Source organism: Rhinoderma darwinii, chromosome 1, assembly GCF_050947455.1.
Source record: "Rhinoderma darwinii isolate aRhiDar2 chromosome 1, aRhiDar2.hap1, whole genome shotgun sequence".
Lineage (NCBI taxonomy): Eukaryota > Metazoa > Chordata > Amphibia > Anura > Rhinodermatidae > Rhinoderma > Rhinoderma darwinii.
Window position 1 is genome coordinate 69,195,520 of NC_134687.1, and position 15,073 is coordinate 69,210,592.

Consider the following 15,073-nt stretch of genomic DNA (forward strand, 5'->3'; position numbering starts at 1 on the left):
GGTAGTTCATATATTCCTTCTTAAATATCATTTACTTCAAAATATCTTGAAAACATTTTTTTTCAAGTAGAACTAATTTGATTATAGTATATAAATGTTAAAAAAAGACTGTGAAAGAGAATACTTGAAATCTGATACATGTAGCTATGAGACAGAAGGCACAGTACATGAGGCTATTCTGTGAATTTTTACCAAGCAGAAATGGATGGCAGTCACGAAAATGAGCTGTCAGTGAAAGATGAATAGCTGTCTACATACTGTAGGTGATAAGTGAATGGTAAGCATCACCACTGACATATACTTGGGCAATTCCCAGCTGCCAAGTCTAAGTTTAATTTATAGTACATCTTAATGCTGTGACACTTAAAGGAGAAGGCTATTATTTTACTATTCTCCCTACAAAATACTGTTTTCTCTACTTTTAGAATAGTAAAGCTCTGTTTTTACCATGAAACTATATTTTGGCAGATGTGACATTTCAAAGACCAAAAGGGTGCATACAGCATAGTACTCTTAAAAAATTGTTCAAAAAGTACTTCAGTAGAGGTGCTACTTGGCAGTGCAAAACTAAACCCCCAAAACAGTTCTTCTTGAATTTTCCAGCACTCTTGTTTCGTGGCTAAAAGCTATAGGTTAAAGGGATGGTCCTGAATTAGAAAAATATGGCTGCTCTATTCCAGAAACAGCGCCACCCCTATCCACAGGTTGTTTCTCATATTCCAACTTAGCTCCATTGAAGTGAATACAGCTGATCTGCAATACCAGATGCAAACTGTGGACATGGGTGGCCCTATTTTTAGAAGAAAGCATCCTGCTCATCCTCTTGAACATTTATGTACTATGAAATACATGTTAATCAAATACAACTGCTTTAATCTAGGTATTTTGCCCAAGGGAAGTCATAAGGTAGAATCTTGTACCACAGGAGGAAATTCCTTCCTCAACTCACAAGTGCATTTGGATATACATTTCTTGTCATACATATGCCTGCCTGGATATACATTAATAGTCATGAAATTCTCTCATATTTTAACCCCTTAAAGAAACAGACAGCTTTGGCATTTTGGACACAGTCCCATTTTCAAATCTGGCATGTGTCACTTTTTGAGGTAATAATTTTGAAATGCTTTTACTTATCTAAGTGATTCTGAGAAAGTTTTCTCATGACACATTGTACTTCATGTTAGTGGTAAATTAAGATTTATACATTCTGTGTTTATTTGTGAAAAACCCCAGCATTTAGAGAAAATTTGGAAAAATGTAAATTTTTCTAAATTTAGATGTATTTGCTTGTAATACATATATAATACCCCACAAAATAGATACAAATTAACAATTACCATGTCTACTTGAACACCCTTTTATTTATTTTTTAAGAACTTTCGGAGGTTTATTGGTTAAAGGGTGTCTGTCACCAGAATTTGGCCGATAAAAGCAGCAAAGCAGTAAGATAGTGTAGCCTCATCTAAATATAATGCTGTTTTTCTTTTTTTAGATTTGTGGCTCCGTTGCAGAAATGTAAGTTTATTCTTTACATGCAAATTAGCAATTTGGAGCAACGGGGGCTTCGCTGTTGCTCCAAACAGCTCTACCTTCTCTCCCCAGTCCGTCCCTCCCTCCCTTCCTTTCGCTGATTGACAGGTCAAGGCATTCTGGTTTCTGAATCGGTGCATACACAGCACAGAAGTTTCATGAGTCGAAGCTGAGGCACACTCAGGAGGATGCCTGGCTCTGTCAACCAGAGAAGGAAGGAAGGGAGGGATGGTAGAGCTGTTTGGAGCAACGTTGACACCCTCGTTGCTCCAAATAGTTAATTTGCATATAAAGAATAAACTTATATTTCTGCAATGGAGCCACCCCTACATCTAGGGGTGTAGTAACTATTTTGACCCCAAAAGTGATTGAAGGATTTTATTAGAATTGGGATATCAAAATGAAAAATACATATTTTTCTTCTAATAATATTGTAAAGGATCTGCCAGACACAACTTCTGTGTCGACGCCCATAGGTAATCAGTCTGCACCTGCTTCTATGTCTGTGAGACTGACTCCATCTTCCACCACCCAGGATGGCAGGCTTAGGAGTGGGAGAGCCTATCACAGCCTGGCCAGACGGAGCTAGCTCCCGCCCTCTGTCTATTTATACCTGCCTTTCCTGTTCCTCCTTTGCTTGTGATTCTTCTCTGTTGGTTTCCTGGCCCTGCTGCAGCTTCTTGAACTACTGATCCTCTGCTTGTGATTGACCTTGGCTTTTCTGACCACTCTTCTGCGCTGCGTTTTTGTACCTCGCTCATCTCCTGGTTTGACTCGGCTCGTTCACCTCGCTTGTTGCTTACGGTGTTCCCGTGGGCAACTTCCCCATTTCCCTGGCTTCTTTGTACCTTTGTCTGTTTGTCTGTAGGGACCGTCGCCCAGTTGTACCCCGTCGCCTAGGGCGGAACGTTGCAAGTAGGCAGGGACTGAGTGGCGGGTAGATTAGGGCTCACTTGTCTGTTTCCCTACCCCGACATTACAAATATGTAGTTTTAGCTAAAATTTCTATAAGACATAGAGGGGAAAATGAACTCCATAGGTGCCATGTCACATTTGCAAAGCCCCTGGGGAATCAAAACAATAAAATGTGGTTTTAGCTTAATATTTTTCCTTTTCACAAGAAATAAAGGAGAAAAAGCAAACCAACATTTGTAAATAAATTTCTCTGAGTACCGAAATGCCCCATATGTGGGCATAAAGGGAAGCTCAGATTTTGCTGGAATGGTTTGCGTATGCCATGTCGCATTTGCAAAGCCCCTGAGGTACAAAAACAGTGGAAACCACCCAGAAGCGACCCACCCCACTTTGAAAACTGCAATACTCAAGGATTTCATCTATAGTGAGCATTTTGACCCACATTTTTTTTTTGGCTAAATTTATTAGATTTGAGCTAGGAACATTAAAACTATTTTTTCCCCACAAAAATGTAGTTTTAGCTTAATATTTTAAAGTAAAAAAAAGAAAGCACCCAACATTTGAACAATTTCTCCCAAGCACAGCAATACCCCATATGTTATTGCAAACTTCTTTTGGACACATGGCAGAGCTCAGAAGAGAATGAGCGCCAATTGGCTTTTGGAGCGCAGATTTTGCTGGAATGGTTTGTACCAGGTCATATTTGCAAAGCCCTGAGGAATCAAAACAGTGGAATCCCCCAGAACGAGAAGTGACTCAATTTTGGAAACTACACCTCTTAAAGAATTCATGAAGGCGTTTAGTGCGCATTTTGAGACTACAGATGTTTTGCAGAAATGCGGCTGGTGCAAATTGAAAACTGCAATTTTAACACATATATTCTATTTTGATGCCCAATATGTTGCGCCCAGCAACACACTGTGACAGCCCTTTAATTATGATAATATGTTTTCTGATTTTAGAAACACCACACGTGTCTCTAATCTTTTGCTTGGACATACAAGAGGACTGTACGTTGGATGTTGCCAAGGGGTACGATAAATGTACTTAACAAGAACTTCAGAATGGAAAAAAAAAGTTTCCTGCTGGTTTCATAAAATGGCAATTTTTACAAAGAAAAAACTAACCAAGAAATAATCCAGAGATGGGTATATACTCCCATCTTCCTTTCTATGACTGTTGAGACTAAAAGTACCCTACTACTGAGTAGTGGGGGACAGCACCACATCTGTTGTGTCACCCGCTGGCATAAGAAGAGCTATTTGGAAAATCATACAGTACATCAAGTGCGCTTAATCTGAAGATATTAACCCTTTAGCGCACCTGGACATAACTGCACATCCTGGTGTGGTGGGTGAAGTATGGAGCGGGCTCACATGCTGAGCTCACTTCTTACACTGCGCGTGTCAGCTGTTTATCACAGCTGACACCCTGCACTAATGGCCAGGAACAGCGATCGCTCTGTTCCTGGCTGTTTAACCATGGTGAATAGCGACCGCGGAATCTAAGCCGTTAAAAAAAGAGGGGGCGGCTCCCTCCAACAGCCCATCAGCCCCCCCTGCAATTAAATTGCGGGGTGCCGATGGTTGTCATGGCAGCCCGGTCACCTCAAAAATGTTATAAAAAGTGATCAAAAAGTTGGATGTATCAAAAAAGGTTACCAATAAAAACTGCAGCTCGTCTCGTAAAAAATAAGCCCTCACACCGCTCAATCGACAAAAAAAAAAAAAGTTAGAGCTCACAGCACATTTTTTTTTTAACAAATAGATTTTCTTTGTAAAATTTGTAAAAGATAAAAAAAAGTATACAAATTTGGTATCAGTTTAATGATATTGAGCCGCAGAATAAATTTAAGTTGTCATTTTTAATGCATGGTGAACGCTGTAAAAATGAAAACCAAAAAACAATGGAGGAATCACAGTTTTTTCCAATTCCACCCCACAAAGAGTTTTTTTTCAATTTCCCAGTACATTATATGGTACGTTAAATAGTGAGAATAGAAACTACAACTCATCCTGCAAAAAATAAGCCCTCACACTGCTCTATTGACGGAAACATTTAAAAAGATTTGGGTCTTGGAATGCGGTAAGTAAAAAACAAAAATGAAAAAGCAAAAAATGGCTTTGTCCCGAAAGAGTTAACAATATTGTTAATTAAAAATTATTTTTTTTACTGTATGTATTTATCTTCATGAGCTGTCACAGAACTGTAGATGAAGCTTTATTAGTATACAGCTTGTAATTAGACATGTAAACTGTTAATCATTGTCTTCTAAGTCCCACAATGAAATGAAGAGAACAGTTTACAATATTTGCTATTACTCATTTTGTATGTAGAGTAGATTGAAATATATAATGATTTAGTGTTACTTTTGTGTTGCTTTCATTATTTTTTTTATTACGATATGAAATGCTCCGATTTACATTCATTATTTTAATACTATACTATAGGGGTAACACAAATACACATAGACCTATATTTAAGTGCAGGAGCAGATGCAATTGTAATTTTAAAATAGAATTAGTAATTAAGAATTCATTGCTATTAATAACCGATTCTTCTTCATGTTATAGAACATTGTAATTACAGCATGTGCAACAACAATAAATGCAAAAAGGACACAAAACAAGTCAGTACACTCTAATTAACAAGTGACCTACAAAGACTGGCAAATACTTACAGCTGCCAAATTTTAATGGACAGGCATGTGCATCCATAGGAAAATCTTCCAAATGCATGGGGCATTCAGCCTGGACAGTGAGCCTAAGAAGCAGACACAAAAAAACAATATGTTTTCTTCTCTGAGGATTAATACAAAAGGGAAATCTGTTCCACAATGCAGCCCAACTTATGGTGACTGAGATTAAAAAAAATTGCTCTGTTCTACTAATAACTTCATTAACATTTAAATCTGCTGCTTTATTTTCCTTTCATGTGGTCCTTCATAAGACGTTTATAACATCAAAATGTTGAAAACAAGCAAATTTACATAATTTGCATATTTTATTCAAATTCACAAATACAGAAGCAGTTGCACATTGATGCAATAATATCTAAACTCTGGGCTTATTTTGGAGAATTAACTGTAATGATACCTTTTAGTTAAAAATAAAATGTTATCAGAAACACCTGAACAAAAAATCTTTTTAAAACAATTCTAGTATGGTAAAACAGCAATCATTTTTTTTAACATCCAGTTTCAGCAAAAAAAAAAAAAAAAAAAAGCACAATTTTTGTATAAAGAAAGTTAAACAATTTCATAATAAACTTTCCATATAAATTTTTCTTGGTTTTCAACATATTTTCTTGTAGTCATTGAATGGATGCCTTCATTGATTACTTACAGAGGATGATGATCTGCCCTGATCATACACAGACTTCAACTGGCCCACCAGAGCACCAGAGGATCATCGATGGGCCCAAAATCTGATACAATAATTGGTACCAAAGGTTTAGTAGGAGAAAACCACAGGAGATACTTTGGAGCCAATTACTTGCTACCAGTGTCTATTTCTAATTATTTAAATCCCAAATAACCTGTTGATTAAATGTTTTGTGAGATAACAACAAAGTTTACCAAGTGATTAAAAGTGGACGTGCACATGTTCTGTATAGATGGAGAGTGGACCTCAAAATCATTTCCTCTTGTGTGACCTAGGAGCCCCATTCAGACACTGATCACAGAGGTGCAGGACTTGTTACAGTTACATTTCCTATTATCGGAGCTGTATCCTAAAACAATCAATGAACCTGTGTGATCATCATGTGACCTGAAGGTAAACAATCAAGATTCCTATTTGATGACTACAAGCAAAGATCCTGACACCAGAAGCGTGACTTAAGCCCTGGGCCCCAATGCAAAATCTATAACAGGGCCCCTATTGGTCACATGTCAATTATAGTTCTGGTCTCCTCACATGCGGAAGATACACTTTTGGACCCCTCAGGCTCTAGGGCTCCAGTGCAACCTCTGCACCCCATAAAGTTGCTCCCCTGTTGAAAGCCATCAAGAATTATGTTTAGAAAGCTTCATAATTTCACAATGAATGAGATTGTTTTCTTAAAGAGGCTCTGTCACCAGATTATAAGTTCCCTATCTCCTACATAATGTGATCGGCGCTGTAATGTAGATAACAACAGTGGTTTTTATTTAGAAAAAACGATCAATTTTGACCAAGTTATGACCTATTTTAGATTTATGCTAATGACTTTCTTAATGGACAACTGGGCATGTTTTACTTTTTGACCAAGTGGGCGTTGGAGAGTAGTGTATGACGCTGACCAATCAGAGTCATACACTTCTCTCCATTCATACTCAGCACAGCGTGATCTTGTGAGATCACACTGTGTTGTCACTTACTCACACATTAACTTTACTGAAGTGTCTCGAGAGTGAATAGACATCGCTTCCAGCCAGGACGCGATGTCTATTCACAATCCCGATACTTCGGTAACGTTTAAAGAAGGGGAATTTCCAGTGCAGAGACCAGTAAGAGACAGCCTGCCAAAAATATCTCTATGACATTGTCTGGTTTCTCCATGCCTTCGTTAGTCTACTATTATTCATTTTTATTTTTGTGGTTTTAAGAACATTTGATTTGAGCCTGGCTTTATATACAGAACAAGTAAAGAAGCATTCATTTATACATTAATAATGTTGCACAATAATAAACAAAAAGATTCTTACTTGACTATATTTCTAAACAAGAAAACATAATTGATATTCCCAGCGTGAATATAGTCAATATGTTAACAGCCTACATCAATCTTGCTTGGTCCCATTAGTATATCATATAAATTGTTAGATTCTGCACAGAACATCTATCTTAACAGTAGGGGAAATATTAGTCATTTCTCAAACCTTCTACTGCACTGGCAACACCAGTTTGAGGGGCGTTCATAGAAGAGAGGAAACCCCATAGCAAAGATCAAAATAGTCCTGACATTATTGGTCCAGGTTTTGTTACCCATGACAGAAGGGCCAAATGTTTGTTTCCTCCTCTGCACCCTTCCTATAATCCTTTTCCAATTTCTCACCCTCTTGTTTGCCAACAATAGGGCTCCTGGACAGGTTCTCACCACCCAGTAGGTGAGATGATAAAACAACAAAGGCTGGGCGCCCTTACTCTAGGGGCCCCATAGCTGCTGCATGATCTTCCTCTTGTATATACATTTTTAGTAGAAGATTTGGTAAAATGATTGTTATCACTTGGTAGAAGCACCCAATATCCTCCTTTACTGACCAGATTGTCCAATCAGGCAGAATTGAATTTTTTTGCGACCTTTGGTAAAGAAAATGAAGCTATAATTCTACGTAGCAAACTTCAGCTAAATTACTTCCAAACATTGTACATCTAAATAAGCCCTATAGAATAAGCAAATTAGTGAACCATGCGATCGAGCATTTTCTTTGTCTTTTTAGAGGCTTTTTTGTCATCTTCATATAATACCATTAACTTTTATGAGTATAAAAATATATCCTAATAAAGAACATTTTGGAAATAGTTATAATTGTTGCAATATTTCTAGAAAGAAATTAAACGTTGCTCTTTTAATATTTAGTCTACTTTAATATTTAACACGGTCGTAAACCGGGATATACTTTACTTGTCTACAGTCTAATTGGTACGAATAACAGGAATAGTGCACAGTGCCTGATATTATTCTACAACAGGGTGTGTTAAAGTGGCACGAAGCAGACAGTAGTTAAATATTTGAAAAAAGATAATTTTTTTTTAGAGTTGCAGTGTCAATATTCGGAGATTTAAGAGAGAAAGCATGAAGCACAGTATAGAGTATTGAAGTGCAACACAGAAAATCTCCTTTACACACCATGACATTCTGTTCCTTTCTACAACATATCCTTCAAAGCTTCTCTAAACCATCACAGAAACATCTTTCATGTGATGCTATTCCAAGCTAAACATTTTGGGGGCAGCAGTCATTGCATTTTAAATGAAAGAATCCTCTAAAGCCTCTCTTTACTGTGTACTGATATCTGCTATATGGTAACAGCTTTACAGACTTGAGGTTTTGATCTTTATGGACTTCTCTGTACATATAAATGGACTCACTTGTCTAATCTTTCAAAAATATTTTTTCTTCTTTACTGGAAGGCTCTATTGTACAGAATTCTTATTTGTATAAAACCCTGCCAGTTGACCCTGTCAGGGGATCATATGCTTATTTCACAAAACACGTTAATAATATGTCACAGACAATCCCTCAAAGAAAATGTCTGTTCTTGAATACCATCTTGATTTTAGTTTTATTTTTAACTTATTAGGTTAAAAATTCTTTGCAGAATAATTTCTTAATATATCTTTATAGCGGTCGGAGCTACCATTTTCTTGAAACAGAGCTCCAAATCCACTTTATAGACATAGATTTAAACGTGATGTATTGTCAGAAAATTATATATTATTTAAATCAGGCTTTTATTATACAAATATTTTATACAACAAAGTATTGCAGTTTTCACACTGTCCACTAGAGCAGTTACATGTAGCTGATATTTCCTGTTCTCTGTAGCTCACTTGTCCGCTTTACTGTATATACAGGATGAGGAGAATCATCTCATTATCATAAGGGCGGATTTACACGAACGTGATATACGTCCGTGCCACCCGCGTGTTTTTCACACGTGTCGCACGGACCTATGCAAGTCTATGGGGCAGTGCAGACTGTCCGTGATTTTTTCGCAGCGTGAGTCCGCTGCGTAAAACTCACGACAGGTCCTATATTTCTGCGTTTTTTCACGCATCACGCACCCATTGAAGTCAATGGGTGCATGAAAATCACGCGCACCACACGGAAGCAATTCTGTGGGACGCGCGTTATTCGCGCAACAGCAATCAAAAGTATGTTTGGAAACAGAAAAGCACCACGTGATTTTCTGTTTACAAACATCCAAACGGAGTGTCATAATGATGGCGGCTGCGCGAAAATCACGCAGCCACACATCCTATGTGATGACACACGGAGCTCTTAAGTGCCTTTTGCACACGCTCGTGTAAATCCGCCCTAAGAGGATGGGGATGTTAATGACAGCTCTGTTGTATAAGTGCATGTTCAGACATGGCAGAATTGCTGTTGAATTTCACTGCCGACAGTCCGCAGTGGAATTCTGCAGCAGCCGTTTTTTACATTTGTTTCTATACATTTTTAGGAAAGTTAGTTCAGACGTTGCAGAAAGTAACTGCGGAAATTAGGCTGCGTTGCAGATTTTTCCCTCCGCAGCATGCTCATTATGTTGCGGAGAAAAAGCGGAATTTCACTGCAGATTTCAGCCTTTGCAATGCAAAAACTGAAATCGGCGGCAAGTCCGCTGTGATATCTGCAACCTCTAAATTACCTGTCAAATATGCAAATGTTGGTGCAGATTCGTTGCGTAATTGCCCCAAATCTGCACCAACATTTGTAACGTAAAAATACTGCCACGTCTGAACATGCCCTTACTGGAAGCCTAGATAAAGCAGGATAGAAACACTATACACTAAACACCCAGATAAAGCTCTGTATGCATCTCTTTTGGTTTCTGGGGGAGGGGCTGTACATCATCACTTCCTGGAGACTGTACAAATAAATTATATTTCAGCTTCAATTGACCCCCATGCATTTCAGCTGTGATAAAGCACACTCACCCTGCTGCACTGTCTACACAGAAGGTTCAGGAAGAAAGTATGTGTGTCCTATGTGGTCGCCCTAGGGAAATATCTACAACATTTAAAAAAAAAAAAAGAAGACCAAACACCTTATTTATTAATTACAGATGTAGCCATGTTTATCTTGACTGTGATAACTTGCTGCAGCGTGATCTCACACAACAAAAGCCATTGAAAAGTAATTGAAAAAGTAAAAATAAAGTTTCTTCCCACTGTGCATTTAATGCGATAAGAGTCAAGATAAAGAAGGTTACATCTGTACATACTTAAATCTAATTGACCCCTTCGGGACTGAGCTATTTTTGGATTTTTCATTTTTGTTTTCCACTCCCCGCATTCCAAGAGCCATAACGTTTTTATTTTTACATAAATAGAGTGGTGTGAGGGCTTATTTATTTGCGGGAGGAGTTGTAATTTTTATTGGTACCATTTATAGTTCCATATAATGTACTGGGAAACTGAAACAAAATTCTTTGCGACCTGAAGTTGGTAAAAACTGTGATTCCTCAATTGTTTTTTGGGTTTCGTTTTTACGGCTTTCACCGTGCAGTAAAAATGACAATATATCTTTATTCTATGGCTCAGTACGATTATGGTGATACGGCGAATTTATATAGTTTTTTTTGTATTTTACTACTTTTATTGCTAAAAAACTTTTTGTAAAAAAAAATGTTTTGTGTCGCCACATTCTGAGAGTCATAACTTTTTATTTTTTCACCGATTGAGCAGTGAAGTTTTTATCGATGCAATTTTTTGGTACGTAGAACCTTTTGATCACATTTGAAAGAATTTTTTTAGGGCTAAGTCGACCAAAAAAACAGCGATTTAGCCATTTAACATTTTTTTACGGCTTTCAATGTGTACATTAAATAACAATATACTGTAATAGTTCAGACTTATACGGACGCAGCGATGCCAATTTTGCTTTTTTATTTTTTACATTACTTTAAAAAAAGTTTTTTTTTAAAACTTTTAATATATTTTTTTTCACTACTAAAAACTTTTTTTCACTTTTTTTTTAAACACTTTATTAGCCTTACTAGGGGACTTATACGTAACTAACGTATTGCAGTATAGTGTCATTTTTACAGTCATCTGTTAAGCCCTGCCACAGGCAGGGCTTAACAGAGGAAGAGATAAGGCAGTCCTGGGGGCCTTCATTAGGCCCCCGGGCTGCCATGACAACCGTCGCCCCCCCCTGATCTCAGTGTGGGGATGATGAGCTGTCGGAGGGGGCCGCTACCCTCTTTTAAACGCCTCAGATGCTGCGGTCGCGATTGACCGCAGCATTTGAGGGGTTAAACAGCCAGGAATAGAACGATCACTGCTCCTAGCTGTTAGGGGGGATTCACACGAGCGTGTATTCGGTCCGTGCGGGCCGCGTGGTTTTCACGCGGCACGCATGGACCAATACAAGTCTATGGGGCAGTACAGACAGTCCGTGCTTTTTGCGCAGCGTTTGTCTGCTGCGCAAAAAGCGCGACAGGTTCAATAACTCTGCGTATTTCGCGCATCACGCACCCATTGAAGTCAATGGGTGCGTGAAAATCACACGCACCACACGGAAGCACTTCCGTGGGACGAGCGTGATTCGCGCAACAGCAGTGAAAAGGATGAATGAAAACCGAAAAGCACCACGTGCTTTTCTGTTTCCGAACATCCAAACGGAGTGTCTTTGCGATGAGCGAAGCCGGACAAGCGTACCGAACTTCACCGGGTTCGGCCAAACTCGTTTTGGCCGATCCCGGCAAAAAAATTATCGGTACGCGACGTCAGGAGATAGTCACTGTCCATGGTGCTGAAAGAGTTAAACTGTTTCAGCACCATGGACAGTGACTTGCAATCCCAAAATACATTAACCTGTAAAAAAAAAACGAAGTTCTAACTTACCGATTACTCCTGTCTCCTTCCTGCAGTCCGACCTCCCGGGATGACACTTCAGTTCAAGTGACAGCTCCAGCCAATCACAGGCCAAGCACAGGCTGCAGCCAATCACAGGCTGCAGCGGTCACTTGGACTGCTGCGTCATCCAGGGAGGTGGGGCCCGATGTCAAGAGAGGCGCGTCACCAAGGACGCGTCACCAAGGACGCGTCACCAAGGCAACGGCCGGGAAGTTCTCGGTAAGTAGGAACTTTATCTTTTTTTTTTTACAGCTTTTTCGCTGTTGTTTTCGGCATTCACTGTCGAGGGTGCTGAAAGATTTAGCTCTTTCAGCACCTTGGACAGTGACGGGCGTTGACAAGCCTCATCTCTATGATGCCGGCTGCGCGAAAATCACGCAGCCGCGCATCAGACACGCATGACACACGCAGCTGTCAAATGGTTTTTGCGCTCGCAAAACGCTGCGTTGTTTGCGCGCGCAAAAACGCAACGTTCGTGTGAATCTGCCCTTAGTCCCGGGTGTCCGCTGTAAAACACAGCCAACACCCGCCGCATATGGAGCGTGAGCGCGCTCCAAACATGACCCCTGCGCCCGGACGTTTAGCAAGCCTGGGTGTGCGAAGGTTTTAATGAAACAAAAATTAAATACAGTCTGAGACACTGAGACACCACCGACGTCGACGCTCCCGATGATATTGGACGTGAGTAGATCTTCTTCCCCTCGTCTTTTGTTTCGTGGTGACGATGCCTGGATGTGAGTAGATCTTCTCTCGTCTTCTGTTTCCTGGCGGCGGAAGTATCATCGGGAGTGGCGACAAGCCATTCTCACACTGTCCGTAGCTGATTGGACAGTGTCAGAATGATTAGTAACATGCCCCTATGCCATTTAGAAATAAAGAAACGCCCCATTGACATTTCAGGGGTTTATTTATATATCGGGCGCCAAACAGTGCCCGGACAGTGTGAAAATGGCTTCTCGCCACTCCCGATGATACTTCCACTGCCAGGAAACAGAAGACGAGAGAAGAATTGGTTTGGAATTTTGAGGCAGATTTTTATCTGCCTGCACGCCGTTTGCCGCGTTTTTCGAAGTGTTTTTCACATTGAGTGCCACGGGCAAAAACGCAGCGAAATAAGCTTTCTCTGCCTTCCATTGATGTCAATGTGAGGTCAGAGGCGTAAGCGCCCAAAGATAGGGCATGTCACTTCTTTTTACCGCAAGCGTTTTTTACAGCTCGCGGTAAAAAAAAAGTGCGTACGCTTTCAATGGGAGGCATTTTCTGACGTTTTTTGGCAAAAAACGTGTCAAAAAAACTCAGTGTGAACAGGGCCTAAGGCTGCCACTAGAGGTAGATTACAATCTTATGTTGAAATCAATAATAACACAGTATGCAGTGAGCCACTAAGCACCCTCGAGTGGTGGCAGCAGCAGCTAGCATGTTATAATTTAAAGAGAACCTGTCACCAGCATTTCACCAAATGAACTCTATTCACGCCTCGCTGGTCGCTGCTGTCAAAATTTCATTGCCGTTATCCCCTCTCCTAAACTCCTCCTCCGACGTAAATAATGGTCTGCAAATATTTTGCGCCTTTTATGGTAATAATACAACAGTCACATTCGCTCCTCTTATGCCCACCCACCGCTGAAATCTGGCCTGACCTGAATGCCAAAATCTCGTCTGAGACAACGCGCATGCGCCTGTCATGTATGGTTTGATACCGTCCCTTACTCCATTCAGGCCTCAAATCTAATACACATGGTGTCCTGTTGTGCGCACGCACCAGAACAGGACATCAATGCGCAAGTGTTGGATTTTGTGTGTGCTGGGGGAGGCGAAGAGCTGTCAATCAAAGGCTTTTGGAATGAAGATATGACTCTTTTTGAAAGAAGATATGACACTTTTAGGCTTATTAGCATATAGCAAAAGAACACAATAAAGTGGAATACTAAAGGTACAGAGCCGACTTAGATAATTATAGATCACATAAAAATTATTTTTCACCCACTTCAAACAGTTATTGCTGTTTTAATAGGTGAAATTATGGTGACAGTTTCCCTTTAAATCTATGTCTATACAGGGGATTTGGAGCCCTGGATCAGAAAAACAAAGCTCCATCCTCTGTACATATACATTAAGAAATTAATCAGGAAAAAAAAATTGGATCTAAAAACTACATGGTGTAAAAATGTGAAAATTCACTTTAACCCCTTAATGACCGCCGATAAGCCTTTTCACGGTGGTCATTAGTGGGCTTTATTCCACAGCGCTGCCATTCCACGGCGCTGCATCAGAATAAATAAACAGAGCAGGGAGCCATCAAATCTCCCTGCTCTCAGCTGCCAGAGGTAGCTGAGGGCTGGGGGCGTCCCTGCTCGACCGGGTGAGATCGACATTAGTATCGATCTCACCCGTTTAACCCCTCAGATGCGGTGTTCAATAGCGTGCACCGCATCTGAGTGGTTTTGGAGAGAGGGAGGGAGCTCCCTCTCATCCCACTGACACCTGATGATAAAATCGCCGAGTTTCTGTGTCTCCGATGGCAGCCGGGGGCCTAATAAACGAAGTATTGCAGTGTATTATAATAGCGATCGGAGGATCGCATAGTGAAGTCCCCTAGTGGGACTAGTATAAAAGTTAAAAAAAGTTGATAAAAAAAAATTTGAAAAAAAAATAAAATGAAAAACCCACTGTTTCCCCTTACAAACTGCTTTACTATTAAAAAAAAACACAATAATGCAAAAAAGTTACACATATTTGGAAACGCCGCGTCCATAACGACCCCGACTATAAAGCTGTTACATTATTCAACCCGCACGGTGAACGCCGTAAAAAATAAAATAAAAAACAATGGAAAAATTGCTGTTTTCTGTTAATCCTGACTTTAAAAAAATGTGATAAAAAGTGATCAAAAAGTCGCATCTACTCTCAAATGGTACCAATAAAAACTACAATTTGTCCCGCAAAAAAAAAGCCCTCATACAACTGCATCAGCGGAACAATAAAATAGTTATGACTCTTCAAATACGAAGACGCAAGAACATGGTTATTTATACCACACTGTAAACTACGTAGATTTA

General features: G+C 39.7%; 1 protein-coding gene across 2 annotated transcripts in view; it reads right to left on the reverse strand.

Moving 5' to 3' along the window:
• LOC142750501 (gamma-aminobutyric acid receptor subunit alpha-2-like) overlaps positions 1 to 15,073 on the reverse strand; it is a 159,544-nt gene that overhangs the window by 75,036 nt on the left and 69,435 nt on the right. For both annotated transcript variants that reach the window (XM_075859504.1, XM_075859512.1), the window contains one exon: positions 5,129 to 5,211. In XM_075859504.1, coding sequence (XP_075715619.1) covers positions 5,129 to 5,211 — 83 coding nt within the window. The remainder of the gene's footprint in view (positions 1 to 5,128; positions 5,212 to 15,073) is intronic.